Source organism: Callorhinus ursinus, unplaced genomic scaffold (genome assembly GCF_003265705.2).
Source record: "Callorhinus ursinus isolate GAN/ISIS: 27379988/994484 unplaced genomic scaffold, GSC_fseal_2.0 scaffold12, whole genome shotgun sequence".
NCBI classification, from domain to species: Eukaryota; Metazoa; Chordata; class Mammalia; order Carnivora; family Otariidae; genus Callorhinus; species Callorhinus ursinus.
In genome coordinates this window covers 76,791,558-76,806,412 of record NW_027397074.1, presented here as the reverse complement: position 1 = coordinate 76,806,412, position 14,855 = coordinate 76,791,558, and the positions used below count along the sequence as shown (strand labels likewise).

The window sequence follows — 14,855 nt, the reverse complement described above, 5'->3', positions numbered from 1 at the left end:
TCATAGCCAGTACGTGGAGAAGTGGTACATAAACTGGGATTCAATCCAAGCATACTTAAATTAAGTCTTCTATTCATTATGGTCATTTGTAATTTATTCAACATATATTTACTAAATGTTTACTATGAGCAAGGCACTATACACTAAGAAAACAAGGTTATGGGAATTAAAATTCTGAATACCTAAGAGAATTGTTCTTTTTTTCCCCCAAAAATTAAGTTTCTTAAAATTCAAGGAAGAGAAAAGAGAATTAGAGCACAATTTAAAATATTCCAAGAGCAAAAGAATTAAAAAGTAACTGTTTCGGGGTACCTGGGACAAATGTATTAGTTGGTTGGGCTTCCTACTCTTGGTTTCGGCTCAGGTCATGATCTCAGGGTCCTGAGATCAGGCCTGTGTGAGTCTCTGAGCTCAAAGCGGAGCTCTCCCTCTCTCGCCCCTCCTCCCCTCATGCTCTGTCTCTCTCTCTCTCAAATAAATAAAATCTAAAAAAAAAAAAAAAAAGCTGTTTCCCTTAAAAGGGAAATATAAGGTATTTGATTCATGTCATTTTTAAGATTTTAAGATTTTATTTATTTCTGAGAGAGAGAGAGAGCACAAGCAGGGGGAGCGGCAGGCAGAGGGAGAGGGAGAAGCAGGCTCCCCGCTGAGCAAGGAGCCCGATGCAGGACTCAATCCCAGAACCCTGGGATCATGACCCGAGCCGAAGGCAGACGCCCAACTGACTGAGCCACTCAGGCGTCCCATGTCATTTTTAAGATTAAGAAGAAATACAACTATTAATAAAAAGCACTTCAAAGTTTCTTTGATTAGTTTCTTAAAAACAAACCCAAATAAACCTAAACCCAAAGTCTTAAATTACACATTAATTTATACAATCACAGCACTTACCTTAACCACAGTGGGGAAAGAATGGAGAGGAAATGTCTTTACCATCACCTTCTAAGGTATTATAGTAAAGAAGCTGGTGGGAAGGCTGTTAAACTCTAACTTCCTCAGCAATTTTTCTAAGCTGCTAGTCTAAAAGACTGATTAAAAACTCCACTGCCTCTCAGAATTCTGTAGTGTAACTGCACTAAGGTCAAAATTGTCTGTTAAGATGAATGGGTAATACATATGAGACACGTCTGCTTGACAGGCCATCCATTCAATTATGATTAGTGAAAATACCTTTTTTATTAAAAAAGTATACAAACTGAGGGTGGGGAATGTATTGGAATCATAATGGTAGCATTACCAATATAAAACTTTTTTAAAGGAACCTTTCATTTTTTTTTAAAGAATAAACTGGTTTCAATTTGATTTACTATCTATTTATTTAAGTTCTAGGCCCAATGTGCAGCTTGAACTCACAATCCTGAGATCAAGAATCATATGCTCTTCTGACTGAGCCAGCCAGGTGCCCCTGAATTAATTTTTTCTTCTAGAATAATGTTAAATCCACCCTCCAGGGTACTATATAAATTTATACTAGCAGAGATAAATTGTCCAAGGTATATATTTTGAGTCTAAAAAGCAGGTTATCCCATTTATAAAATGTTAATTCAATCTGAATAAATGAATAGCTATTTGGATGGATCGAAGGAGGGGTGGCAAGGACAGAGCTCCAGAAGGAATGGTGGGTGTGTACTAGAAAGGAAGAGTTTTTTTTCCTGGATACTTATACTTTTCTCCTTCTTACTTTTTTGTATTTGCATTTTCTACTGTACTTCCTTAGATTACCTTTTTAACTAAAATAGGTATTTGAGGGGTGGTAGGGTAGGAAAAACACAAATCAGCAATATAGTTTTTCCATTTGGGGAAAAGGAAACAGTAATTTAATCACAAAGACACAAACAAAATATGCAATTCCCCTATACCATCCTTGTCATTATTAGAATTCTGATAATCATGTTTGAATAGATGTATCAAAATTCAACCAACACTTTATGGGGAGTATTAGGAGTTTAAAAATACAGTGTCAAAGCAAAGCATGAACTCAACAGATGTGATGAAATACTGGTTCAATAGTATTTGGATTAGAAGACAAATGAGGTAGGTAAGAAAAAGACGACTATTCACTCCGTATTCAAATAGCCTCTAATACTAAAAGTTAAGAAGGCCACAAAGTAACAAATATTGACCTTCTGGCCATAACCTCATAAGCCAAGACACTCATTTATTCAAAGAGATGAAGACTATGGGGAAAGTCTAAAACCTAAAGGGTGTGGGCTTTCTTTACAATTTTACTTTCAAATGATCACAATTTTCACTTCTATAGGTTATACGTGATTCTTTTTCAACTCTGCTTTGTCTATTTTGGTATTTTTTTATCCCTTCTTCTCCTTCTTTACATATTAAACAAGTTAAATTCCTTTATGTTCTAAACCCAATAAATCCATCACTTGCCCTTCTCAGGGATCTAATTCTGTTGGATGTTTCTGCTGACTCTCACTCATAGTAACTTACTTCCTTATGTATTCTGTGTTTTCACATTTTAAGCTCATGTTTGACATGGTATATATGTGGTAAGGCTTTGGGCCTAGGATGAAACTGCATTTTCCCAGAGAGAATTTGATTTGCCATTTGCCTTGGGTTAATAACTAACCTAATATCCCTTTAAGTTATTTTCAAAGCTTGAGGACTTCCCAGGTCTTGTAGGCAGTGTAAATTAAACTCCTAAACCAGGGAAAATTCTCAGGAAGGATTTCCTTCCCCTAATCTAGAACTCAGGCCAAGACACCCAAGTTTCTTAATCTTTCTGCCAGTGAGTGGGTTTCTTTTCTAGTCCTTTCTTTTACTAAACATGTTACCCTTTGAAAGTCCCATGTTTACACAGAGTTTCAGTCTAATTCCTAACCTATATAAGGCGAAGATACCCCTATCTGCTGTGGTCTGAGAAGAAATTTAAAAATAAACCATAAAGTGTTGGATGAAAATCAGCAAATGCGTCTAAAGGCAACCAAAGTTGCCTTTGGTTAAGGCAAATTAACACTCTGGCAGTTTCTTCTTTGTTTTGGGCCTTGGGGATTTCTATTATATATTTGCAGTCTCAACTATGCTTTTAAAGGATATTTGTTATAGTTTATAGAATGCTTCTAACTTTTATTAGGTTAAATCTTACAATTTAATTCTCTGAAATACAATGGTTCTAGGATTTTTACAAAATTTAAAAACACCCTTCTTAAAAGTACAGTACCTATCCACCTATGCCAAATACATATATCCTTTGCATCTTAAGAATGTATTTCAGGGGCGCCTGGGTGGCTCAGTCGTTGAGCGTCTGCCTTCGGCTCAGGTCATGGTCCCAGGGTCCTGGGATCGAGCCCCGCATCGGGCTCCCTGCTCAGCGGGAAGCCTGCTTCCCTTTCTCCCACTCCCCCACTTGTGTTTCTGCTCTTGCTAACTCTCTCTCTCTCTCAAATAAATAAATAAAATCTTAAAAAAAAAAAAAAAAAGAAGAATGTATTTCAGCATTCCCCAATTATGACTAATTAAAGATTTGGTTCAATACTTACCTTCACTTTGGGCTTAGGTGCAGGAATCACCTTTTTCTTTGCCCTAAGACAAAAGATAAAAAAGGATGCCATTTCAGTAGCTGTTGGGTCACCATTAGAAAATTACAACATAATACTGTCATTACATGGGTAAGTAACTTCTTATGCTATCTGGAAAACTCTATGAAGGAAGGAACTATATATAAGTGCTCAGTTTATATGTGAATATACAGTAACATTTCCTCCAATTTCAATCAACTGGAAAAAAGGCCAAACCATTAGTAAAATATCAATGGTAGATAAAGGTTTTTTAAAAATTAAATGTAAATACTCAAAATTAAAAAAAAAAACAAAAACCTCAAGATAGGGTAACAAAGCTGCCTAAGGAGACTCACTTCAAAGAACTGGTAAGAATTTATAATTATTTATAGGAAAACAGAGCCTGAAGAAACTTTCAGCTCAAATTAAACCGTAATTTGAGGAGAACCACTGTCAAGATGTTGTAAATGAGATATCATTTTAAAAACAAAACAAATCTGTTTTTTAGAGAAAATTATTTTAATATAAAAATTCAAGTAAAAAATGTCAAAATGACGGGGAAAAAAAGGCAAGAAAAATACAATGGAACCTTGAAACCTTTGGGAACCAGTGTGAAAAAGTTTAAAGAAAATCTTACGGGTTCCATAATAAGAGAAAGTACTCCATGTCTGTTGAGTAATTAAAGGATTAACAAGCTAAAATACCTCACACTGAGTATTCCTACTTCACTAAGTTGAAATGTCATCCATTAAATTAACAAATATCTTGATTAAAATTGTCAATCTACGACTTCATTAAGGCAACAGTAATTTTTAGAGTTTTTTTGATAAGACCATTGGGGCAAAAGGTGTCCGGGCCCACGTATCCCACAGATTTCCACTTTCTGACACAAAACACAAGTTAGTCATAGTGATAAGCTACTAAAAAAAAAAACTGGGGAAGAGGATCTCTGTAAACATCTGCTTTAGGTTTGAAGGAATTACTTATACCTGAATTGTAACACATGTGATTTTATAACTATGGGGAAATTAAAGGCGAGAAATATTATTGATAACAATACCTATGTATCCCCTGCCCCAGGATAACTAAACCGCCAGCAACAAACAATAGCAAAAACTGAAAACCACAACCTGAAACTCAATACAACTCTAACAGTATGCTAACAAAGTGTCCTTCCTAACAGTTGTAAAAATTTCCATTATAATTGTATAAAGAGACAGAATTTTGTAAGGTTACCCATTGTTAACCAGACCTCTTAGAATATTGAATTACAGTGATCCATAAATTCTCAGTAACTTGCTAATTTAATATTTTATTAACTATTACTACACTTCTAAGCTACAGAGAAATAGCCCTGAGTTGTGGGTAAAAATAAAATTCTTGAAGTCAACCAGTATTCACCCAAAAATATAACCACAAAACCCCCAGCTTTTTACTACTTCCTATCAGGTTAAAAGACCTTTCTTTAGTAATCACATCACTAAGGAAATATCCAATTTTAAAAAGAAGGGAAAGAAATGAAGAATAAGTTAATTTTGTGGAATAAAACACTTTGCAAGGCAAGGCAGGGTAGGTATGTATCCGAAACCATCTTGGAATGCACAACACTATAGGTTAGCTACTTAATGGTCATTAAAAGGGAAAGAAAAAGGACACCAAAGAACTAGAGGGAGGAAGGCCCAGGAACAAAGGAAACAATCACAGCTTTCCTGTTTACATGGCTCCTAACTACCAAATCTCAGGCCAGCACACATTCAGGTTTTTGGAGACTAGCCTGAGAACTGTTTAATAGATAAATGTGTTCTTAGGTCTATAGAAACAGTAAAAATGATTTTTTTAAAGATTTTATTTTATTTATTTGAGAGAGAGAGTAAGAGAGAGGGCACAGGCTGGGGGAGAGGCAGAGGTAGAGAGAGAAGCAGGTTCCCCCTTGAGCAGGGAGCCCGACTCGGGGCTCGATCCCAGGACCCCGAGATCATGACCTGAGCTGAAGGTAGATGCTTAACCGACTGAGCCACCCAGATGCCCCTAAAAATGATTTTTTTAAAAAAAGCAGTAGTAAAATGGGAGATTGTTTAAATGTATGTTTAAGTACTATCTCAACTAGCATTTAATAAATAGCGCTTGTTTACTAAAGCACATAAGGTGAGCAAAAATGAAGAAATCTGGAGTCTGTTTTACTCACGGAGCAGAAGTAAGATGATTATGTACACTCCGGCTTTCCTTAAAAAGCATTCTGCAAAAGTTAAAAAGACATGATCATTTTTGTGTAACAGATAATGATAGCCACTTTCTCGTTTTAGTTACATGGTTTTCAACAGTCTATTACTTGTTCATTTATCAAATGAAAGTTATAATGGCACAGAGTAAATTCAATAATCTAATATGGGGAGTTTTATAGAACATTTATTTAAATCTTTTAACAGATCAACAGATTTTTTTTGATTTAAGATGGAACGCTTTAAGATGACAGAGATAGTCAAGTCTATTAATTTTAACATTCTTAACTCTTTAAATTTTAAATTGGGCTACTCTTAATTTTTGAGATACCACTCTACATTGACTATTATTTTCAACAGAACCTAAGGTTGGGATCTCTTTTTCTACACTCTTCATTTTGTATTCAGTTCCTTATCTTCATGATACCCAGGTGAAGTTCCCCCCCAACAAAGTTCATAACCATCTTCTCCTCCTCCCATTTCTCTATTAGCAAATTCAGGTGCAAAAAAGAAAAAGTGGTTGGCAAAAAAAATCACCCTTTACGTGTATCTCTGTATCTCCATGTCCATGTGACTAATTGTTTTGTCTTTTAAGTGCTTGAAGTTTTCAAGGCAGAGATCATCTGAGATGACTAGGTTCTTAGCAAAATGAATGTCACATGTGTGTATGTGTATATATACATGTATCTTTAATAAGAGCAATAATAAGAAAGTAAAGTAAAATCTAGGATGTCATATTTCTTACCTTGCCTGCATCCAGCCCTTAGGCCACAATGGTTTCACCTCTGTCTCCATAAAGGATTTAAGATAATCCTCAGCGGACTGGCTTTTATTTGGCTCTAACTCATAGCATCCCAATTTGATCTCAACAAGGTTACATAACAAAGTTCTAAACAGATTAAAAATATATATTTATATATAAATCTGACTGCAAATTGTGGAAAATTAAGCTTGAAACAGATTTTTTTAAAAGCACATAAATCTGACAGCAATAATAAAGAATATTATCTCAAGAATTCAGAAGATGACACGAAGATAAATACTTTCCAACATACATCACTCACTGCACTACAGCCAAATCCCCAGTATGGAACAATTTCCTTTGATACCTTTCATCTAGGCACCAAAGATTGAAAGGGATAGTCCTGCAGCCAAACCCTCCACTTGGGGTACAGAAATACTGGTAAAAAAGATGACTGATTACAAAAGTATATGGAGTACTTCACCTTCTGAAACCAGTATGACTTATTAGAAGATTAGCTTATAAAAAGTAGTATATGAAAATAAAAGTGAGAGCACTCTAAGAATAACAGGATCAAATCAATCTTCCTTTGAATTTTTCCTACACACTAATCTTTGGTTGCTTCCAATCTACTCTTCCATTTACTATATATTCTTTTTATTAGAAACCTTAGTTCTGCATTATCTATTTGGTTAAAAGTGAAGGCTTTGGTTCAATTTTACCTGATGGTGTCATTCCAATGGAATTTCTTTCTTGGTCCTATGACACGTTTCCCTGGTTTCTCCTCATCATCTTCCTCGGATCCATTTTTTTCTCGTTCTTCATCTGTTTGTAACCTAAAAATGAAAAAGATTTTATGAAGCAGAGTTCTATTTATTTTTTAAAGGTTTCATTTACTTATTTGTCAGAGAGCGAGACAGAGAGCACAAGCAGGGGGAGAGGCAGCAGAGGGAGAAGCAGGCTTCCCGCCGAGCAAAGAGCCCGATGTAGGACTCGATCCCAGGACCCTGGGATCACGACCCGAGCCGAAGGCACTCAACCGACTGAGCCACCCAGGCGCCCCATGGAGCAGAGTTTTAACCCAGCAGTGCCTATGATATGCTCCAGAGACACCTGTTAAAATGCTTAACTGAATGTTAACTCAAAAGGGAAAGTAAATGGGGAATCTATTTTTATACATAATACTTTGAAATGCATTATAAAGTGGTTTGGTAAATAAGATCGTCAAACTGTAACATAAGGCCATGAATACTTACCTTTCGGTTCAGAAAATATTTGTGTCCAACTTCAGTCGGTCACAATGGCTGACATGTGAAATGTCTGACCAGTACCACAGCTCTTGCTAGGATCACACCCACACACTGAATCAAGAGACCTTTTGCTTCTGACACCAAAGCAACTGAATAGGGAGTGTTGTGTCATTTAGAAAATACTCAATTATACCATTTCAGTGGTATATGTGGATTTCTACTTGGTGAGAACATCTACACAAGACCAATCCTTAAGAGCTAAAAATATTTCTCAAATGCAAAAGCCGGTCCAAAGAGAAGAGGTACATACTTGGCACACTTAGCTTGACTACGAGCTTGGCAGTCCTCCTGGTATTTAAATAGCTGTTCAGGCATCACGTTGCTAACAGCCAGTTTCAGTTTTTGCAGAGGTTCTCTTAAACGATCATCCTGAGGAAAAAATATACTAGAAGTTTTTTAAAACACATTTACAAAAATTAAAGCAGATCCACAAAAGACACTGATTATGGATTTGAAATGTAAACATATTTTTTTAATGAAAACATATTTAAATGCGGACACTACTTCTACCACACTGACTTTTCGTAATGCATACTGGATATAAAATTAGGATGACCATACTTCGCAGGCAATCAATGAGAATCCCAGATTTTGCTTGTTACCCCAGCATAATTAATAGTGTTCCTTACATTTTTTTCTTAAAAAGTTTTTTTGAGTTTAGTTGACACACAATCTATTCCTTTACATTCTTAAAAATGTCCCGGCCAATAAATTATATGGACACTTTAAGATTAAATAAAAACATTGTGCAGACTACGGCTGGTTGATACCCATTATGGTGGGGAACCAGTACCATAAGAGGAGATATTGCTTTGCAACATTGGAACATAGGATTTGGTCTGGGTGACTACCAACAGGATGTTGACATCCTGTTCTGTCATTTATTGTTACTAATTGTGACTTACGCTGCAAGCAAAAACGCGAGGTTAAGGCCAAAGAGAAAGAGGAAACTGGAAGACTCTTGCTATTTTCATACATACCAATTAATATTATTGCACATATGACAGTGTCTGCTATAAAAATTCCATTAAAAGAAATGTGAACATCCAGTATCATGGTTCCTAGGTGATCGCTTTGTAATTACGTAGCTGAGACTATCTTTCTGGGAACAACCCAAATATCCATTAACAGTAAAATGAATGAATTGGAATATATTTATAGCATGGAACACCATACACACTGTACAGCAAATGTACTCTAAAAATGGAGTTCACCACATGTAAAGACATAGATAAATCTGAGGTACGTAATGTTCAGTGTAAAACAGCAAGCTGCAGAAGAAAAGTATGGAGACAGTACGATTCCATTTATATGAAGCTCAAAAATACGCAAAATCAAACAATATAATATTTAGGGATTAAAAGTACACATGATAAAACCAGATAAAGAAAAGCAAGGGCTAAGACAAATGTCTTCTTCTACAGCCAAAAGGGATATTAAATAACTCCAAACATCAAATCTGAAATGTTCCTTAGAAAATATCTTATCATGTATAAAAAGTTGCTCTCCTGCCTCTAGATCCTTTTTTACTGGTACCCATTTCTGTCATGTGAATGTATGGCAATAAGTTCCAACTGTCAATGTCTGAAGGAGCCAGGCACAGACACAAAATCTGTGACCTCAAGTAATGTCATTTATTTCTCTGCTTTAAACTGACAAAGAATTCCCAATTCAAAATAATTTTTTTTTTTTTTTTAAAGAGAGAGAGAGAGCAGGTGCATCCATGCATGCAGTGAGTTGGGGAGGGGCAGAGGGAAAGGGAGAGAGAGAATCCTCAGCAGATTCCATGCCGAGCTCAGAGCCTCACAAAGGGCTCAATCTCACAACCCTGAGAGATCATGAAATGAGCCAAGACCAAGAGTCAGAACTATTTTATTAACAGTTGTATAATACTTACAATAAATAATTCTATGTCTCTCAGATCACATCACTAGCAGTCCACGGCACCACATTCATTCCCCTATTAGAGCCATGGGAGGCCTTGGACAGCCATGCTGCGCTATGTGACTCCCAACCTCTGGCCAGAAAAATTTTGGTTGGGATGAGAGGACTGAGTCAGTCTGTGGGTGTGGCTTTTCTGTGACATAAAACCTTGAGAATACAGTAATCTCATTTTCAGATGCACATAAACGGATAAAAATGAGACACGGGGAGATGGGTAGAGAGAAACAGGAGTTAATCCAAATTATTAGTTCCCTTAATTCCATGAAATACCTTTATTGACAGAAAAAAATGTTTTTTGTCTTAAACTAAGTTCTTTTCCATTACTTGCAAGTTATAAATATTTTAAAAATAGATAATCAAATAAATCAAAAGGGGAAGAGTAATCAGGACAGTGAAGGTACTAAAAACCATTTTACACGAAGTGAAGAAGGGGACATAATACAAGCTTTCAAAAACATGAAAGCTGTGAAGGTGACAAATGATTAGATTTATGAATGGACTCAAAGGGAGAATTAGGACCAATGGGGTGGAAAGCACCTGATGGAAAGCACCTGAATTTGTCTCAGTGCATGGAAGAATTTTCTGCTATTACAATGAAATATATTTCTGACCACAGGAAGCATTCAAACTTGGACAATTACTTATGGGGTGGTAGGGGAGGAGAATCTAGCAAAACATGGATGATTGCACCAAAAAATCTCTAAGTTTACATGTAAACCCTGTGATTCTTTCCACTGGTTTGTATAATGTGGGTGTGAACATATCTGCATAGACCCATTTCAGTAACAAAAAAAACTGAGTTATAAATCTGTCAGATATTTGTTGACGGCAAAGTTGTGTCAGCTGTGGAACTGAAGTTAATTTACCAGTCCAAGAATCTATGCCTTAGAAAACATTCTCATCTAGATTTATCAATTGTAGAAAAGTAAGTTTTTTCAAGCGATCCAATGTGCCTTTGATAACTCCTATAGTTATTCAATACATACAATAATACTATAAAGCAACTAATATGCAAAAGCCCCAAACAGAAACCAGTTTCTTTATAGGCCATAAAACCTCAGATACAAATAGGATTATTCCTTGTCTTACCTGGACGTTGAGATGTAACTTCTTTAGACGTTTTACCAGTGTTTCTTTATTACATGGCACAAAAGCTTCAAGATGGGAGTAGACACCACTACGAATGCCAGGGCCTAGTTCCTGTAGCTGTAACTCAATGCTGAACAAGAACAACAACAAATAAATAGTACAGAATTTCTTTCAGGTACCAATACAAGCAAGGAGGCAAAGGCAGTGACTCTTCTTTCGTTTTATCTTTGCATGATATCCTAGACAGTATTTTTCAAGGAGAAAATACAGATAACCATAAATAAACTGGTGAATAATTTTTTGAAGAACAGGGGCAAAGTCTACATTTTTGGGTAAAACACAGGAACTCTACTAAAAGCTCATTTCCTCAAAGAGATATTCATATCCTCTCTCCCCCACTGCAATTGCTAAGCTAGAGAGTTACACAGTTTCGATGAATTTAGAATATTTTTTCCTTAGAGGTGTTTGAAAAAATTGCAGATTTGGAAGAGGTGAAGCCCTTCTGGCTACAGATACAGACTGTTTTTCATCCATCTTTGTCTCCCTTATTGTGCCTGCATTGCACAAACTAGATATTTAATAGTCTGTTCAATTTATTCCAATTCTTCAGTTCCTGTTTCCGTTTGTAAATTAGTTTTTTTAGACCAAAAATAAGTTGTTAAATGGGTATTTAACTTAATAGTTATTAAAAAAAAAAAAAAGGAAAAGAGTTTTAACAGCCGCCATATTCTCAGCCAGACAAGTCTACTAATAAATAATTGAGGTTTCTTCCAAGATGGAAGACGCTGTATCTGGCAAGTGCTACTGTAGAAAGATAGGAACAGATGTTAATTTGAAGGCCAAGACCAAACTGGGGCTCTTGGCAACAAACTATGTCCAAATCATCACATTCTATTACAGAAGAAGGGGCAGATAGATTTAATGAATAATTTTCACAAATAGAAGATGAATCCAAAGATTCAATTAACAGCTTTTGGGGAAGAAAAGAAGCCCTCCCATATCAAATATGTCCATCACTTACAAGATACACTGTAATTTCAGAAACAACGAAATATGGAAAACTATGCTCTTAGCACTGGCAATAAAAATTCTTGGTATTAGAGAAGTCAAACACATATACAAATGGAAAAATCCTTAGAATCCCTAAGAACCAGAAGGTCAAATGCAGAGGATCATATGGGAAACAATTAATACTGTCATGAGTTCTTTGTATAAACATTTGGTTAAATAACATTATGTGTGGATCTTAATTAAAAGTCTAGACTCTGGGCAGGGGGCTTTCTAGGCTTACCCCATTATTAAAGATTAGTTGAGGCTGAAAATAAAACAGAAACTCCAAGGGCGCCTGGGTGGCTCAGCTGGTTAAGTGACTGCCTTCGGCTCAGGTCATGATCCTGGAGTCCCGGGATCAAGTCCCACATCGGGCTCCCTGCTCAGCAGGGAGTCTGCTTCTCCCTCTGACCCTCTTCCCTCTCGTGCTCTCTATCTCTCATTTTCTCTCTCAAATAAATAAAATCTTAAAAAAAACAAAACAAAACAGAAACTCCAAGTCGTAAGAGAAGTAAGAACAGAGTGACTCAGTGACATACGTATAAAAATCAGTGGTTTCCAAAGAGCGGGGAAACTCAAAAGCACAAAGAGCTGACTCCCTGCTCCTAAGCCAATACTAGGTAAAAATCAGAGAAACATTTTAACCCTAAAGGTTACGGATTGTATCGGTCTATCACAAACATAAACAAATTCCGACCTGAGAACAGTATAATTTAAGCACCCATCCCTCACACATTTTTTTTTTCTCACTAAGAATTCCAATCTTCTAAGATCTAAAGAAGTACCTAAAACACATGGTAATGAAAAGTTTGAATTTCAGTTATTTCACATTTCAGAGAAATAGTTTCCCCTAAAGCAAACAAACTTTCCCTGAGCCTGCCTCCTTCTATCCACCAGGTTTTTTTGCTTCTTTAAGTGAAGTCTATCTGCAAAGCAGATATCCATGCATGAAAGTTATGATGGATGGGTCTCAAACCTTTGATAATAAATTATGAACATGCGATCACTACAGGTTCTAAATGGATAAAAATATAGTGGGACCATCTGCTGATAATGCATTAGAGGACAAACACTGGATTTTGTGAATAAATAAGCTTGAAACCCACTATTATATCCCTATATATATATTTTTTAAGATTTTTATTTATTTATTTGACAGAGAGAGATAGCGAGAGCAGGAACACAAGCAGGGGGAGTGGGAGAGGGAGAAGCAGGCTTCCCACCAACCAGGGAGCCCGATGCGGGATCACGACCTGAGCTGAAGGCAGACTGCCCAACTACTGAGCCACCCAGGTGCCCCTATATCCCTATCTTTACAAGGGCTCTCATTTGCCTCTGAGGAAGCCTCCAAGAAATGCAACATAGGAATCCCTAGCTGAAGCAATGGTCAACTTTATAAACAGGATTCTTCTGGCTCAGGAATACTTAGTCTTACCTGTATTTTCACACAGAATTTTAGAAAGTCATTTCCCCATAGTTGATATATGACTTATTTTCATATCCCATCAACTCCCTCTTTTTATATTTATTTTTTTAAAGTTAAGCTCTACACCCAATGTGGGGCTTGAACTCATGACCCCGAGATCAAGAGTCACATGCTCTACCAACTGAGCTACCCAGGCACCCTTCTCCCTCTTCTTAAAACACAGAATATTGGGGGGAGGGGTGCCTGGGTGGCTCAGTCATGAAACATCTGCCTTCAGCCCAGGGATCAAGCCCCGCGTCCGGCTCCCCGCTCCATGGGAAACCTGTTTCTCCCTCTCCCACTCCCCCTGCTTGTGTTCCCTCTCTTGCTGTCTCTCTCTCTGTCAAATAAATAAATAAAATCTTAAAAAAAAAAAACAAAACAGAATATAGGGGCCTCTGGGTGGCTCAGTTGATTGTCTGCCTTCAGCACAAGTCATGATCTCGGGATCCTGGGCTAGAGCCCCAAGTCGGGCTCCCTGCTCAGTGGGGAGTCTGCTTCTCCCTCTCCCTTTGCCCCTCCCCCCCACTCATGCCCTGTCTCGCAAATAAATACATAAAATCTTAATAAAAACCCAGAATATATATCTCATTCAATCATTTTGAAAACACTAGTAAAAGAAAAGCTGACTAACTCCAAGTGAATTCTGGAATCTACTTAATTTCCTGAATTCTTCCTCAAGTATTCCAAATATCTTACCAATACTGTCCACATAACAGAACCACTGAAAGCCAGTAACTGAAGAAAGACTTAGGGAGCAGTAACCCAAACACAAAATCCAAAATAGTTCTTACTTTATAGCAAGAATTCAAAAGCCTGTTGATGTGCTGATTGATAACACACAAGAGGGATGTAAATCCCTCCTGTCCCTAAACAACTTTAGAGCAACTGTTGAACACAACTCAGGCTGGCTTAGGATCACATCAAGATTTTGTTAGCAATGTATGCTTGGGGTAAAGGAGGAAATAGGGGAAGAGATCAAGCTGGCAAGTTGTATATCTGCTGATCCAAGTCAAAATCAATTAAGCAAAAAGAGAAAGGTTTCCTATTCCAACAAACTCACCCTCTTTCTGCCCAGTGTAAGGAAGCAGTGGTGAGGCAGAGCCAATACACCTGGATAATTTCATCGGAATTTACTATCCAAAATAATTACATACCATGTGCCCTTAGAAGATCGACTCAGTCCAGAGAAACAAGGGATGTTTGTTTAGGGAAAGTAGAAACAGAGGCCAGGGGCATAAATAAGTGATTAAAATGGAAAACATTAAACTCTGAACAGTACGGTTTTATAGAACTGGAGGCACACTTTGTGAAATAAAAAAAAAAATGGGCTCCATCAGAACTAGAAGATTTAAGATAGACACAGGGAGGCTTAAGGGAAGTCTGTTGGGGGGGGGGGGGGGGGGTACCTGGCTGGCTCAGTTGGAGGAGCCATGAGTCCAATCCTCACATTGGGCATGGAGCCTACTTTAAATAAATAAATAAATAAATAAATAAATAAATAAATAAATAAATAAATAA

General features: G+C 36.9%; 1 protein-coding gene across 6 annotated transcripts in view; it reads right to left on the bottom strand.

The window, feature by feature from the left end:
• Nucleotides 1-14,855, bottom strand: part of UBN2 (ubinuclein 2) — an 87,592-nt gene that overhangs the window by 33,480 nt on the left and 39,257 nt on the right. For 5 of the 6 annotated variants that reach the window (XR_012380364.1, XM_073899265.1, XM_025854799.2 and 2 more), the window contains exons 8-13: nt 10,820-10,949; nt 8,037-8,155; nt 7,199-7,312; nt 6,480-6,623; nt 5,701-5,751; nt 3,498-3,540 (exon numbers count right to left, since the gene is read on the bottom strand). Coding sequence is in view for 5 of the 6 variants with exons in the window: in XM_073899265.1 (XP_073755366.1) it covers nt 3,498-3,540; nt 5,701-5,751; nt 6,480-6,623; nt 7,199-7,312; nt 8,037-8,155; nt 10,820-10,949 (601 nt within the window). In the remaining variant the exon portion in view is untranslated. The remainder of the gene's footprint in view (nt 1-3,497; nt 3,541-5,700; nt 5,752-6,479; nt 6,624-7,198; nt 7,313-8,036; nt 8,156-10,819; nt 10,950-14,855) is intronic. The other variant, XM_073899264.1, reaches the window with a different exon arrangement.